Source organism: Vanessa tameamea, chromosome 16 (assembly GCF_037043105.1).
Source record: "Vanessa tameamea isolate UH-Manoa-2023 chromosome 16, ilVanTame1 primary haplotype, whole genome shotgun sequence".
NCBI classification, from domain to species: Eukaryota; Metazoa; Arthropoda; class Insecta; order Lepidoptera; family Nymphalidae; genus Vanessa; species Vanessa tameamea.
The window spans coordinates 3,929,105-3,945,393 of record NC_087324.1 but is presented as its reverse complement, the minus strand read 5'-3'; the positions used below and the strand labels follow the sequence as shown (position 1 = coordinate 3,945,393).

Sequence of the window (16,289 nt, the reverse complement as noted above, 5' to 3'; positions counted from 1 at the left end):
GTTAAGATGCACGCGTTCTAACCACTGGGCCATCTCGGCTCTTATTACAGATTTACTTTACTTATTACAAATTAGTAAACAACGATAAATTATTTACAAAGTGTTTTTCTTCAATTAATTATTAATCCTTATTCAGATAAATATGTCATTTATCTTGGACATTTACTTCACTACATCATTCAAATAACAACTTTAGAAGATATTACCGATGCGATCGCTACACAGAGTGTAGCAATTAAATTATGACCTTGGGAATTAAAACACCGATCTAAGTTATGACCTACTCTTGTGAACCAATAATTAAAATATATACATATGTATATTATTCATATTTTCTTGCTAAACGCACTAATTATTTACTTTATTAATAAATTTAACACCTCTAACGGCCCAGCTGTGTTACTCAGTTTTTTAAACCAAATATACCAAAATAATTAATATCAACTCTCGAAATATTCCATCCGATTAAATATAACCCATAGCTGACAAGTATTTACCAGTTCATTTGAATGATTAACGGAGCAAGTTACTCGCGACACATAAATACATTGGAAACTTCAAATGACAGTTCCGCAGTTTGATTCAAAACGGATTCGTAACACTTGCTAGGTTTGCCAGATTGTGATATTGGAACTGACAAACTAGGTCAAATACAAACATATTCCATTAATTCAAAATTTGTCGCAAAACAACAAACTTAATTATTTATGTGAAATACCATTCAAGGTCAAATTGAGGGCAATGTTTAGGCTATTAAGTTCGACTGAAATGTAAATGTAATATGTCAGTTATGTATGTTATGTTCTCTCATTCACTTGTACCAACATTTCTCACTTTTGATTATATATAAAGCTAGTTTATAAATCTTGAATGTGATGTTAATAGTTTGAAATCTTACTGTGATTATGTTTTAAAAATATCCAATTATTCCATTAGGATCAAAACAATCCATTAGGATCAATCTTTATGTGCGTTAATCAATGAAAATTTATAGCATAGGGTGTTTGTTAATAATACGAGTATACTACAATACGAATAGTCTTTATTATACATCAAAAACCTTAACAATAAACATGGAACACAGATAAGGAACAAGAGGGTGCCTTATCTCTTAGACAGCGATCTCGTCCAGGGCTCCTTAAGGTACAGAAAAGAAAAACAACGATAGGAATTTACATTGTACATGACACAATTATATGTATCAAAGATAATTTAATAGAAAATTACTCTAATAAAATATAACTAACAGTACATAAATATTATGTTATAATAGGAACATATTAAATCAACATCATTCTAGTCAAGTTTTTCTTCGATGTATACAACGAAACAACGATAATAAAAACAAAATAACTTTTGCTTGTTTTTTTTTTGTTACATAAAAATTCTTTACATTGAAGCCTTTATTATATACAAATAACAATAAAAATAGTTACTGTACGAATCAAGGGTGCGTGGAATGTTGGCAAAACTACTAGCAGCATTTAGAATACCATAAGAATATCTTCTTTACCAAAAAAAATATATCAAATAAAAACTTGGCCCGTATGAGGTCATTATTTCAATATATTATTTATAAGGTTTTCATTAAATAAATATATCATATGTCATTGATGAGTAACTCGGAAAAAAAAATCAAGATATTACGAAAATAGACACAAACAAATTAAATAAATTATTTAATCGAATATCAACAAACTCGGTTTGATATCGAGACTAAAAATCAGGTGCAATTTATATTAAGAAGCGAACAGTTTCACGTCAAAAGCAGATAAATAGCTGAGTTTCCCAAATCCGTGTTGAAAACGGAAGCAAATCCGAAGCAGCTGCGAAGTTGCGACGTGACGGATATTAACTTACCTATGAATTACACTGAATAACAGATTTCGTAGTTTTATACCTAAGTATTAATAACTAGCTGCATTTTTAACTTTGCCGTTTCATAAATTCAAATCATTTGAAAAAAAATACATTGATAAAGAAGGCATATTATTCGATACACTTCTTGACTTCTAGGCAGGATATATAACATACATATATAATTGTATTTAACAAACATGACTCTATTTTTAGATGTTGAAAAAGAGTAACTACTGATTTTCTTGCTTTGCCTTTATTGTAAAATAAGAGTTTTGACATTTATTCTGTATTTAATAACACCTATTGACGTATAGACGCGCCTTAGGAAGACCGACCCGTATGACTGTCTTCTCCACCGTCGTCAATTATGTGCGTGGAGAATAATAATAATAAGAAAATAATGTTTATTTTATAAACAGAACTTCATATTTAATGTAATAATGTTCTTTAAGTATAACTCTTAATTAACACAATCAGTATCGATCCAAGTATCGATCCAATATATAAACCCAGATCTAAAATCAAATATACTTGATTAGTTTTTTATATTATACGGCTTCAATATTATGATGTCGCTAAATATTCTGCAGATTTTCAACTCGCGCTTTTATTTTTAATTTTTTAAAAAATTTGGCTGCGTTCGTTTGAAAAGCGCCCTGAGGAATTACCCACGCTGATGAGTACTAAGCTTTTCGACGCGTTCTTGATTGAATGCTATAAGAGCTAGACTAATTTTATATTTCCATAGTTGCGGATTTACAGCGTAAAAATATTTAATATTTCCTGTACCAGCACTAATAGGTGATGGTACCACAAGGTACATTCGCTCGTTTACTTTTCCAAATTATGAGCTTTAAGCAAAAACAAATAATAAGCGAAACGTAAGAGTAATAACTTCCATGCCATTTTTCAATTCCTTTTCACTAACAACGCATTGCCCGAGTACCATATATTCCGTGAAACTTTTCAGGAATACAAAGTGTATTCTTCCATTTGACGTTACAGAACCTCTTTCAGCTCTTAAGCCTAAGATGTTACGCACGGAATAACTCGGCGTATCTTTGCATGCCTTTCTTAAAATCAAGATCGTCCAAGGAATGCCTTTGGCAAAGACAGGTTAAACATCCATTTTGATTTAGACGAGTATTTTATTCCTTTTTAACCTAACAAATAAAGGAAAGATAATATGTTTCTACGTTTGTGTACATGATTTTTTCAGTAACTTAAAGACTGAGTTTATGTTCCAATTATTAATTCTACCAAGGTTTTAGTTGATGAGACACTATGGTAACTCAACATACAGGGGTTAGTTTAACAATTGTTTGGTAAATATATAGACAGTATTTTAAAAATAGAACAAGATTTATTTAATCATTTTTAAAACAAACAAGAACTGAATAATGAATTTCAAATACGGGAATAAATTTAACTCGACAGGATTTCATACAGGCTATCTTAGATAATTTGAGAGGAAATTGATGAAGTGAATAGTGCCCGTCATCAATTTTCTACAAGTACATTATATATCTATTTGATCGTATGATTAAAACATGGAAATTGGCACGGAAAAATTTACATATTAAATTTGAACCAGTGGATACTTTTTAATTTTAATTTTGTTTAAAACTATTTTAGCCCAGATGCCAAAGTGATTATGTATAAAATTCTTAATACTTTTATAAATTGAAAACTTAAAATCATTTTTTTCTTATATTTTGAGAACACATGAACACATGGCTAATTTGGTTTTGTCGTCGTGTTTGTATCCTGTGAAGAAATATGTATTTGTTGTATTAAATTCCTCTACAACTTCATTAGTATTAGCTAGAATAAAAAAAAACTTATTACTAATTAAAAAATGTGCTCATAGCCTTTAATAAAAAATCCTTTCTGTATTAATTATGCATGTAAATGTATAAATATTTAAATTGAAACATCATTTTACGAAGCATCTTTGCGTTCCCCTTTGAATGGCGAGTTAGCCAGTGTGACAACAGCCACACCGGACATAAAACATCTTAGCTCCCAAAGTTGGTGGCGCATTGGTGATGTAAGGAATGGTTAATATTTCTTTCAGCGTCAATGGTGATGACTACTTCTGTTGGGCCAACTGTTTGCCAAATATTACAAACAAAAAATCTTTATCGTTCAATCTATCGTTACAGCTATTTGTTTATATTCACACTCAGAAAATTCAGAAACGTATGCCAGATTTTTGTAGTATATTGCACATCAAATAAAATATTCAGGATGAATTGGGAATATAAACTGCTAAATACATCTTCACTAAGGTACAAACGGGATGTAAAAGATGCCATTCAAATTTGAAGGTATTTTTATTGGAGGAAAATATGAAGGGTGGAATAAAAGCCACTTTATACTTAAAGAGAAAATATTTTAAGCTATATTAGGTGGTATAATAAACCTGTCTTTACATTGCAAGGGTTAATTAATGGGAAACCCATATAAATAGACAACAACAAAACGGTTCGGTAATTCATTTCCCTTAGTCAAACGAATTTCTTTATTTTTTTATTGTTTGGCTATGGTATTTATTGACCAAATTTAATACACGTGTATATTATGAAATTGGAAATAAGATTAGAATGAATACATGTTAAAAATATGTGAATTTTTATAAGTTGTTAATTTTCAATTATGAACATGGCAAAACTTTAACCACTGAGCAAATATGAGTTAAAATATCCTATAAAAGGATGTTCTTAGCAAAATTAATATTCAATTTATTCAGTTATTTTTTATTGTAAGCTAAAAATTGTAAGTTAATTGGTATGTTTGTCTGGTTAGGTACAACCTATTTATCAGATATTTCACTGTCAAACAGCTTCAAGGATCAGTGAGCTAGAGTAACTACAGATCTAAAGGCATCATCTTAGCTCTCAAGGTTGGTGAATGGCGATGTGAGGAATGGTTAATATTTCTTACAGCGTCAATCTCTATGAACGGTGGTGACCACTTACCATCAAGTCACTCTTTGGCTACCTATAGGTATCACAAAAAAAATCAGCTGTCTAGATTATATTCATTTAAAGACTAAAGAAAAAATGGTAAATCAAATTAAAATTAAGGGTTCTTTGGTAACATTACAATTCAAACTATCCTTATTCCGAAATGCCGGTCGACCTCAACGGCAAGTAAACGCAATTCTTTCTACCCTAAAACCTATCCCCCTCTTAATCCTATGGGATTGGAGATTCGGTGCAAGACATAACGGTCTTACGTGCTCTTCGAACACGGACGGATAAATACTGGCAAATTTCAATCTTATTGCTACTGAGAAGTACTATACCGAAAGATTTGCACCCATTACCTAAATATTGACAGCTTTACAGGCAATCCACTACACCAACGAAACAGCTAGAAATTTTCCAATTATAAAGCAAACAAAATACTAAAAAGCACTGGATAACAAGCCCAAACAGGCGCTCCATTTCCACCGAAATGTGTATCTCGAATGCACGGCCTAATTTGTGAGTGAGAATCGTAAATTTAACCTGCAAAGTTCTGCAAAAAGTAAACCCATATATTTTAGATATATATCATGGAACGTGACGTTTGAATATCTCCAAGTGTTGCGATTTTAATTCTTTGCAGCTCCGCAATTCCGTGGCATATCAAACGGCTGAGAAGTTTGGGATTTATGGTTTTTAAGAAATATTGCTTTTTAAAATAACAGTTATAGAACTAATTATACGAATAGGTTTTTCGTGTGAGGATATTTATTGTCCAACATTTTGTATACAATTTAATGATATCTTATGAAATGTGCTCTAATAAAATTTACGCGAACAGAAGATTTGGTCAATAAAATATATTTAAAATTCTTAATACCTTTATAAATTAAAATTTTATAATCAAACAATTTAATATTTTCATTGTGTTTATTATTAAAAATATAGAATGAGATCTTGTAAATATTTCGAATGATATGCACAAGAAAAAAAGCAATTATTATGTCAAAAAAAGTCAAAGTCTGACTCAATTTTAAATTATACTATAGTCTATTTAGAATCAAAATTTACATGTTTCATTAAAAAAAGTTCTTATTAATTTAAAATTCTCACAAAAACTTTTACAAAAAAATAAACATGCTAATGCGAGTGCGAGTAGAGATCCAAAGAGATTCGAGAGAAAAGATCTATTGATTGACTAATCTTTGATAATAAGAAGCACATTATTAAGTAATACAAACAGAAAATGAAGATATATATATATATATATTACTTCTAGTGTTGACTCTTTTTCGTCATTTAAATAAGTAACTATGAAAATCTTTGAATAAGACCTTGCTGTCCGCCTACTGAAAAACACACATGCTACGCTTAGAAAAATAAACTTGACATAAGTTCGACATAAAGTTTTAAACAGATTTTCTGGAAAATACTTGTGATTGTGATTGACATAGTTATGATAGCGATAATCCTTTATATATCCCGTTCGATTTCGAGCATAGAATTTTTGAAATCGATAATCTTCATGCCTCGGTCGTTAGCATTGTGTTAAACACCACGTAACAAGTTTCGAACTTTTGTTTAAGTTAAATATTTTCAACCAAACTTCTGCCTCTTATAACTAGCTCTTATAACAGTTTTATGATTTTGCAGAGTAAAAATATTATGTGAAACTTTAAGAGAATAATCTCAGTCACGATAAGTATTAGATTAAATATTTTTCATATTATTATGAGAACATAATCACTAATTAATCTAGTGATGCTAATATTAAAACTACTAATAGAATCAATTTGCTTTCATTATTCTTAGATAAATAATTAGTCTTATCTCTACGAAAAGTATTTGGATTTTGATATTCTTCTTCTTAATTTAATTTAACATAAAGTTTGCTTACGATGTTTTCAGAGTACAAAATTAATTATAGAAACAAATTAAGCACGTATGAACACCTCAAAGTGAAGATTCATGTGCTCTATCAACTATTATATTGTTATTTTTTTTTTCAAGTTATATGCATATGTGCCAGAATTATTCAAAATAACTTCACAAATCATTCATATAAATTAAGTAAATTATTTTCAAACAATGTCCACAAATTACATAACAATAATTTTGAAAATTTCTTTCATCGTAGAAGAGCTTGCCTCACTGACAGTCGTATAACGCTCAATATAGAAATTGCTACTTCAAAATTCCATAAATAATATAAACCTTCATGTAAGGTTCCCTTCGCTCTATATTCTCATACGTTGCGGTTATTTGCATACTTGTTTGTCCCTGGTTCTATTTACCGAAATTACAATATCGCAGAACACCATTATTACAGAGCTTTGCGAATTTCATTCTTTAAATTGACGATGTTTTATGAAAGAGTCAAGTTAACTTTGAAATACTTGGTAGTAATTTTTTTTCTAAAAAAATCAAGATAAAATTTCTACGCCTCGGGTCTGACCTATATTACAACGTTATTTAAATACAGTAACTTGGTTGGTTCTTTTAATATAATATCCTGAAACCAGATTTTAAATTTATTTCATTGTTCGTAAAACTTTGAGTAAATAAGCGCTGAGGTCGTGTTTTGTGGTTTAATAGTTGGTACGCTATGGGTTGCACCACAGTAGCAAATAAGACAATTTGCACCTTTATTTTAAGCTGGAAAAAGTGCTCACTGATACTCCCACGATTCTAGCTCACTTACTTCATCTGGGCGTTTACCTCTATTCTTTTCCATGTCGAATCAAATAGCCGATCTTCGAATAAAAATGCATTACACTTACGATTGAATAATACAACGTGATGACGATTCAAAATTGCATTTATATATTTGAATAAAGAACATTTAGATTTGAATTGAATCATTTCTAAAGTTAGTCATTATAATTTCTTATGAAATTTATTTTGTTTACAAACTAACAGAAACACTTGGTGGAAGGGCTTTGTGCAAGCCCGTCTGGGTAGGTACCACCCACTCATCTGATATTCTACCGCCAAACAGCAGTACACAGTATTGTTGTGTTCCGGTTTGAAGGGTGAGTGAGCCAGTATAACTACAGGCACAAGGGACGTAACATCTTGGTTCCCAAGGTTGGTGGTGCATTGGTGATGTAAGGAATGATTAATATTTCTTACAACGCCATTGTCTATGGGCGGTGGTGACCACTTACCGTCAGGTGGCATTTGCTCGTCCGCCTACCGATATCATAAAAAAAACACCTTTCCACTACTTTACGCCCAAGAAATGGATATCATGTCCCTTTAATAATTCATATAATTTACGTCGTTCTTAAATATTACGTTATTTTAATGTAAAATGTAGCAATGAGCCGAGTCAGTAATCAGTGAGCCAAAAACTCAACGCCAACGGTGAGGGATAGAAGCATTGAATTTTTTACCATCCTTCGTATACAAAGTTCATAATATATATAAGCGCTGAAATTTCACAAGGAAAACTTCACGTGACGAAATAAATTCTAAACGTATAAATTCGCCAACCCACAGCGTGGCGAAATAAGTACCAAATTCTTCAGCTGAACAGGAAATGCTTTCTGCATTTGCAATACGATCCAACGAGTCTGTAGTTAACTTGTTTTCGTAACGTATTTTGGTTTGTATAATTATTTATTTATATAGGTTTACATCTAGTATAATTATTTTATACTAGATGAAAACCGGGTTTGATTTGGGTAAAATTAATACAACTAAACAAATACTGCTTATCATTTACTTTTTATCTAACATACAACTTTTTCATAAACTTTTTTTTTATTTTTTATGGCATTGGTTGGTGGACGAGCATATGGGCACCTGATGGTAAGTGGTCGCCACCGCCCATAGACAAAACGCTGTAAGAAATATTAACCATTCCTTACATCACCTATGCGCCACTAACACAGGGAACGATGTTATCTCCCTTGTGCCTGTGACTACACTGGCTCCCTCAAATACTCACTCATACGGAGTAATTATCAAACATTTATATTTTTTATGTTTCCGTGCTCTTGAAATTCAGATTTTCCAGGGAGTTTTTTGGCCACAGCACATAATAAACTATAATTAAAAAAAGGAAATATTACTAATTTTGTCATTCCAATTTGCACCCTTAAACGAAAAACATGGCCGCAATTTCATGGATTTAATATCTAAATATTTCGATTATACGATTTGCGGATATATGTTGTCGACTAAAAAAATATTATTTTACAACGATCATTGTGGAGAGGTTTCGATCGGTTCTATCGTAGATCTGCACGATATTCTAAATATAGATTGAGATATTCTTCTGTAAATACCTTTGCATATCACGTCAGAAACTTAAATGATTATTTTGTTAAATTTAATTAAATATTCGTTAAAATTGAGCATATAAGTGCACAACTCTAAGAAGCTATGTCATCATTGTGTCATATAATCATAGGGTGCTCACTATTATTGGTATATTAAACAATATTTTTACGTAATAGTCACTAAACATTTCCCAGATCAGAAGCCTCGATCACTTCTTTCAAAGTTCTCTTCTGTATAAAATTATAAGTACATAGAAAAATAAATTTATTAGAACTACACATTTTAAAATTAATAAAGTGCAGATGACTGTATTGGCTCAAGAAAAGGCGTTGTTACTTTTAAATCCCCGCCAGATACTAAGATGAAACTTATTAAACGACTAGCTGTTCCCGCCCGCTTCGCCGGACATTAAAGAAACCTGAAAAAAGGGAAGCAGCTTTAGTGGAACGATCTATGGACGATTCCGGATCGATTGGTCAAAGTTCCATACCGACGTGTTCAAGTAGTTATCATGTGACTGAAGCCATAGACAAAAAATCTTTATACATACAGAAGATAGATAAACAAATAATACCGTTCATAATTCAAACATATTTCATTTAATTCAATAAATTGTACCTCCTTAAACCACTTCAATCGAGTTATATGCACTTTTTAATAGATGGTACCTACCAAGACGGGCTTGCACAAAGCCTTACCACCAAAACATTAATCAGACCCAAAAGTTTAATATTGGTTTTTACGATATCCAAGTTCAATTCCAGTCAGATAATTTTTACGAGAAAATCCATACAAAAATATATAAAAAAAATGCAATTCCATAAACTTATCGTCGATAGCAAGTGAATTCGAGAATCGAGACTGAGTTTCATTAAAACCTCGCTTCGTTCCACAAAAGAGTTGAGTCCCATCATATTTTTAATCTTCTAACAGAACAATGAGAATGGCGTCAACGCGAACAGATAGTGTTCTTACATACTTCTCGTACTATATCCAATGCAGATAGTACAGAGTAAAAAAATACATGAACGATTACTTTCACAAACTCAGTACGACGAGTAACTAATATTATTTCTGAATACTCTGTATCGAGTTGAAAATACATTTCTTTATATGAACGTACATTGAACTTGTGGTGGCACTCACTCTGAATTACTTTATTGCTTAGAGAAAATATTTCTCATAAAATGTAACCGTATCTCTTGAAATAGCAAGACTGAGCTTCAATGGAGAACTTTGTTGCGCAACTCAACCGTCATTGACAAAGTATATTGTTACTTTATGTAACGTATTTTACTTTATAGGTTATTCGAGTTTAATTATATTTTAGAATGACCTTATTTTTTATGAATATATTATAATATCTAATTCAAAGTACAGTTATATAAGTTCGAAATAAGAATATAGGAACTTACGAGGTTAGAATCAAATTTCAATTGGACGTATGTTGTAGTCATTCTATAATCCTAAAATGTGAACCAAACCATGAGATTGACTGGTTTGTTTCACATTTTAAAGCAAAGCAAAGCAATGGATATATATATAAATATACGCCCAAAGCAATAACACTTCTGCGGAGAATTGTTATCATAACAGATAACATGAAAGGATTTTTTATAAACCGTATATTACGTCTTTATAATATTTTTATTTTACATTTGAAGATTTGGCGAAGAATTAGTAACGATAGTTTGAGACTTAATTCTAATCCACATTTATTTATTTGTTTACTATATTTATAAATTATATCAATGGCAATAAATTTTGATATTTCATATTTGCTGGGTTTTCCGTATGACAACATTTTTTTATACACTAATCTTATATTATTTGTTACAGGGTTCGATACAAAGTCTGAAAATATTTCCGAATCCAGAATTTTACGGACGACGTGATATTTGTGATGACGTAAGTGATTTTTACATCATAATCGTAGAAATATCTAGAAGCTTTTTTAAATGTATAAATACATATTTTTATCTTACAGGGTTTTAAACTCCCAGATAGTGTAAGTCTAAAGTTATTTAAGATAATCCGTGTACGCTTTTACTGCCTGTCAATGTTTCCTCCTTTACCTAGTAGTTTCTCCTTTACTTAGTATGGTTTATTGTATTATCTGTTCACTATAACATTACTTTACTTTATGGTGGCGTATAACTTGGCGAAGCGCGTTCTCGTATCTCGCGTTAACTCTCCGAATAGGACTATCTCTAGATATATGTGTATGATTTTGTTTGCGCAATGTACACAAATAATGCAAATATTAAATATTTATTTACGTGTACTAGACGGTTTTTCGTAACATTTACGTTGACTGTCCCCTGTTAGTTCTTTACAGACATTTGGTCTGCTAGTGACATTGCTCTTACGTTCATAGTGCTGTAAATAAAAAAGCAAAAATTAAAAAAAAGAAGAAGTTTCGATGATATACATAGATAGACAATGTAGGACTTTGTCTAAGCCCATGTGGGTAGGTTCATCATACATTCTACCCCCAAACTAATGCTTAATGTTTCTTACAGTGTAGTCATTACTTACCATCATATGACTTATTTATCAGTCCAAAGCAATAATAATAAATAGAAATATAATCGTATGGACATTTTTGAGTTTTTTCGGGCTATTAAATTGTTTTGTTTGCGAATAGTATATATTTCGTTGAGTAATGAGATAACGCAATTAAGCCAACATACCGCCATTTTGTTTATAAAAATCTTATAAAAACTTTACAATCAAAAATTATTCATATATTTTTTGTAATATATAAAGCTTTTAGTATATATTATAATTGCCTTATTATTATTTTATATACAGTTTTATGTTATTTAATTTTTGATTGTAATTCGATGTAGATGGCCCACTTTAGTATATAACATTTTATTTGAACTATTTCTTCCTTAGAAAGACGATTATGCGAGCAGCCACAGTGATGTAAGTCACTAATACTAATATCTTCATTTGAATAATTTCAATGATAACAAAAATATTGTAATATTAAAATGTATAAAATATAATTGTTATTTATGAAATTCTTTTTTTAAATACGATTCAACGCAAAAATATTTCAATTAAATTTTGAACCTGATTTTATGAGAATTAAGGTGTCGAAGTAATTAAAAATGATAGACACGCTTCTTAATAGCGCCAACGATATTTATTATTACGTAACAAATAATTTAAATTTAGAATTAGAGTATACAAATTTATCCCGTATTTTTTATTTTTATTTTTGCGTTGAAAAATTAAATTGACGAAATTTATAATTTATATTAACAAAAAGGTAATTTAGATGACCGTGTAGTTGATTATAACATTATTAACAAACTATTATATTTATTAACCATAGTAATATTTTAGGTATATGGCAAACCAGAGAATCTAGAAGAAATGGTATGTTTACAAATTTTCATTGGCATCACAAAAAATAATAAAATTTCTTTGTTCTTTTTTCAAAAAAACTGTTTATTTCCTTCTAGCTTGAAAAGACCCGCCAGGCTTGAGTTTTCTAACACACTCACAAATTAATTATTAAAATGTAAATATTTAATTGAAAATGATTATTTTTTTATTTTTTTTTAGTTTACGGATTCAACTGCAATTGAAGATGAATCGGATGATGAAAGTGAGATTGGTGAGCAAATTTTTTTCAATTCTTTTTTTTTTTTAATCTTGTTTCATTCTTATAATATTATTGTATTTGTAATTAGAAGATTTTGGATTTTCTTTTAATGATAAAAATTTATTAACTTGACCGATCAAGTATCCATCCACTCAGGATATAATAATAGAGTGCACAAGTAGGAACGCACTCTCTTAATCAAATAAGAAGGTTGCTTGTGTTTGACGTTTTACATCGCGGATTGCTGGTGCGTTCAAAAATCATACAAATAGTAATGGAATTATTTTTCATATATGTAATACACTGATACAACATTACCAACGCAGGTGATTATAGCATTGTTTTTTTTTTCCTAGAAATTCACGTGACTGTTTTGTAAAATCAATTTACAGATAGCCTAGAAAGGGTTGAAAAGTGCGATAAAGGTGAAAAGGGAGATACGGGTGACAAGGGTGAAAAGGTAAAGAACATTTTGGATATATTTTCGCACTAAATTTTTCTTTCGGATATTTTTTTTTTATTATAGCAGAAATCTCAACACCTACCTAGTTCGAGCCTAGTTGTCGTTAGAGTTTCGAATTGTTTTTTTTTTTTGCGGAAAGGTTTTAACATTTTAACGATGTTGAGTTTTAAACATAAAACTCGACCGACTTAAAGTGCTGTTGGTTCTAACCAGGGCCAAAATGTAGGATATCTGGTTTCCTGTGTTTTGTAATGATTTTCCGTTGGATCGAATAAAAAGGTTAAAAAAAGTACGACCTCCGTGGTCGAGTAGTGTGTACACCGGTTTTCATGGGTACGCTACTCCGAGGTCTCGGGTTCGATTCCCGGCCGAGTCGATGTAGAAAAAGTTTATTAGTTTTCTATGTTGCCTCGGGTCTGGGTGTTTGTGGTACCTTCGTTACTTCTGATTATCCATAACACAAGTGCTTTAGCTACTTACATTGGGATCAGAGTAATGTATGTGATGTTGTCCGATATTTATTATTATTTATGTGAGTGCTTATAAAGTTACAGTAAACATCCTACTGCCTATTTACAACCAAAAATAATTAATTTTGTTTAAAAAATAGTGAATATTTTCACAACAGGGTGACAAAGGTGAATCTATTACTGGTCCGATTGGCTCACCAGGACCGCCTGGTCCAGAAGGGCCTCAAGGATTACCCGGCAAAAAAGGCGATGAAGGGGTAAGGCTTAAAATTATTTATTTTCATAATAAATATAATGTTCACAAACTTTTAATAAAATTGGACTAAAAGATTTTCTTTCAATTTGTTGACAACACCTTGGAATCTTAACTTGTACTTTAATATTTTTAATGTTCTGGAATTCCATAATTGTCTTAAATATAATATTATATAGGCCATTATCATACCAAGTTTTTTTGAATATTGCGTGAATCTAATACCAAGAATTACAGTCCAATTATTTATATATTCATTTTATTTCACAGTCGTGTCAATGCTCTGAGAAGGTTGTATCAAGTTTGCTTCTTACTATGCCAGCTATGAGAGGGCCTCCTGGAGAACCAGGACCTCAAGGTGAGGATGGCGAACAAGGGAGACCTGGGTTAACAGTAAGTTATCTATCTTTATAAATAAATGTTAATGTTTGTTCGTTGTCTTCTATGCGTTACAAAACATGAATCAGATTGTGAAGAAAATTTGGTGAGTTTTTCTGTGTACATCTCAGAAAAATACCGCAATCTTTCTTTGTATGTTTGTCCTTCAGTATAAATTCTTTAAGGACTTTTATTCTTAACATATAAACAACTTATTAAATATTGATTTATACGAATAACTATAATATATATATATTTTAATTCAATGGCAGGGTCTAATTGGTAAGCAAGGTGAAAGAGGACCTGAGGGACTGAAAGGTGATCAGGGCAATCGCGGTGAAGATGGTATACCAGGAAGGGACGGAGAACAAGGAACTAAAGGTGAACCTGGGAAGGATGGTAATCCTGGACCTCCAGGACCTGTAGGTCCTATAGGACCACCAGGTCCGCCAGGGCCTGTGTATAAGGTGATTATTTTAATTATTTATGTAATGAAGATAAAATATTTTTATGAAAAATACTGTCAGAGGTTTGTTGATAGGAAATAGAAGAGGCAAAAGTGCCAGTTGCGGATGAAAGGGGCGAAACGGGACCAATTGGACCACCGGGAACACCTGGGCATGATGGAATGAAAGGAGAAAAAGGTGATCAAGGTATGAAGGGTGAAAAGGGAGAAGAAGTGACGAAAATTATAACACACAGAGTAAGTGATCATTTAGAGGATCTTTACCTTAAGAATATTTACTTATATGTTACTAAAAAGACAACTATAAAATTGTAATTATTTTTTGTACAGGGACTTGACGGTGAAATGGGCCCACGGGGTGAAAAGGGAGACACAGGAAAAGCTGGCAAAAATGGTATTCCTGGAGTACCGGGTACACATGGTCACTCAGGAGAAAAGGGAGAAAAAGGTAAAATAAATAAGCAAATTATTAGCATTCATATAATAACATTTTCACATCTTTTTTTAATGGACAGTTGGACGGGCTGTTGAGCCACCTGATGGATAAATAGTAACCACCCTCGAAGATATAAGTGCTGTAAGAAATTTTCACCATTCCATACAACGCTAATGAACCATCGACCTTGAAAACTAAGATATTATATCCCTCGTGCCTATAGTTACACTACCTCACTAACCTTTCAAACCAGAACCTAACAATAAGTACCTATTGCTCTTTGTCGGCACAATATCTGATGAGTGGTCGGTATCTACGTAGACGAGCTTACACAAAGCCCTATCATAAAGTGACTTTAATTTTTAAAGTATCGTAATTTTGATTATTTCTTATGAGTTTAGCTTAATGTGTTTTTATATAAAATATATAAAGGTATTAGAATAACTTATTGTATCTCTTTTAATTTTAAATTACAGGTGATAAAGGGGACAGAGGAGATATTGGACTTCCAGGGCTACCAGCAAAACTATCTTCAATATTAGACACCGATATTGATCCACTAGAAAGTAAGCTTAAATAATCTCATCGTTAATAAAATATTAAACATTTAATCTTTGCCAACGTCGAAAACACATCAGAAAATTAAATGGATTGTATAAAATACTTATAAATGTACCATCACATGTAACGTCAAACCTTTTAACAGATGCGGAAATAATAGAAAAATTAAGAGGGTACAAAGGTGACAGAGGCGTTGCAGGTCACAAGGTAAATAAATAAATACATTTTTCTTTGGTTAAAGATAATATACTACATATTGTAAAAAATATATTTAATATTGCTTTATTTTAAGGGTGATAAAGGTGAATTAGGACCAATTGGACCCACGGGCTTACCGGGCAGTATTGGACCTCAAGGCCCACAGGGAGAAAGAGGGCCTCATGGACATAATGGCGAATCTGGGCCTATAGGTCCAAGGGGGTATAAAGGTGAACCTGGAGAGCCAGGTCCTCCAGGAAATGTGCCAACATCTGCTATTAGTCTCATGAAGGTAGAATAAAAAAATATATTTTAATCATTCCATG

At 31.4% G+C, this 16,289-nt stretch overlaps 1 protein-coding gene across 7 annotated transcripts in view; it reads left to right on the top strand.

The window, feature by feature from the left end:
• LOC113393962 (collagen alpha-1(XVIII) chain-like) overlaps positions 1–16,289 on the top strand; it is a 105,448-nt gene that overhangs the window by 78,239 nt on the left and 10,920 nt on the right. Inside the window, exons 4-17 of one of the 7 annotated variants that reach the window (XM_026631099.2) lie at positions 10,959–11,027; positions 11,107–11,127; positions 12,021–12,050; positions 12,477–12,509; positions 12,699–12,750; positions 13,131–13,198; positions 13,830–13,928; positions 14,195–14,317; positions 14,575–14,769; positions 14,844–15,005; positions 15,099–15,216; positions 15,681–15,770; positions 15,911–15,972; positions 16,058–16,255. In XM_026631099.2, the coding sequence (XP_026486884.2) occupies positions 10,959–11,027; positions 11,107–11,127; positions 12,021–12,050; positions 12,477–12,509; positions 12,699–12,750; positions 13,131–13,198; positions 13,830–13,928; positions 14,195–14,317; positions 14,575–14,769; positions 14,844–15,005; positions 15,099–15,216; positions 15,681–15,770; positions 15,911–15,972; positions 16,058–16,255 (1,320 nt within the window). The remainder of the gene's footprint in view (positions 1–10,958; positions 11,028–11,106; positions 11,128–12,020; positions 12,051–12,476; positions 12,510–12,698; positions 12,751–13,130; positions 13,199–13,829; positions 13,929–14,194; positions 14,318–14,574; positions 14,770–14,843; positions 15,006–15,098; positions 15,217–15,680; positions 15,771–15,910; positions 15,973–16,057; positions 16,256–16,289) is intronic. The other 6 variants (XM_026631101.2, XM_026631102.2, XM_026631103.2 and 3 more) reach the window with 6 other exon arrangements.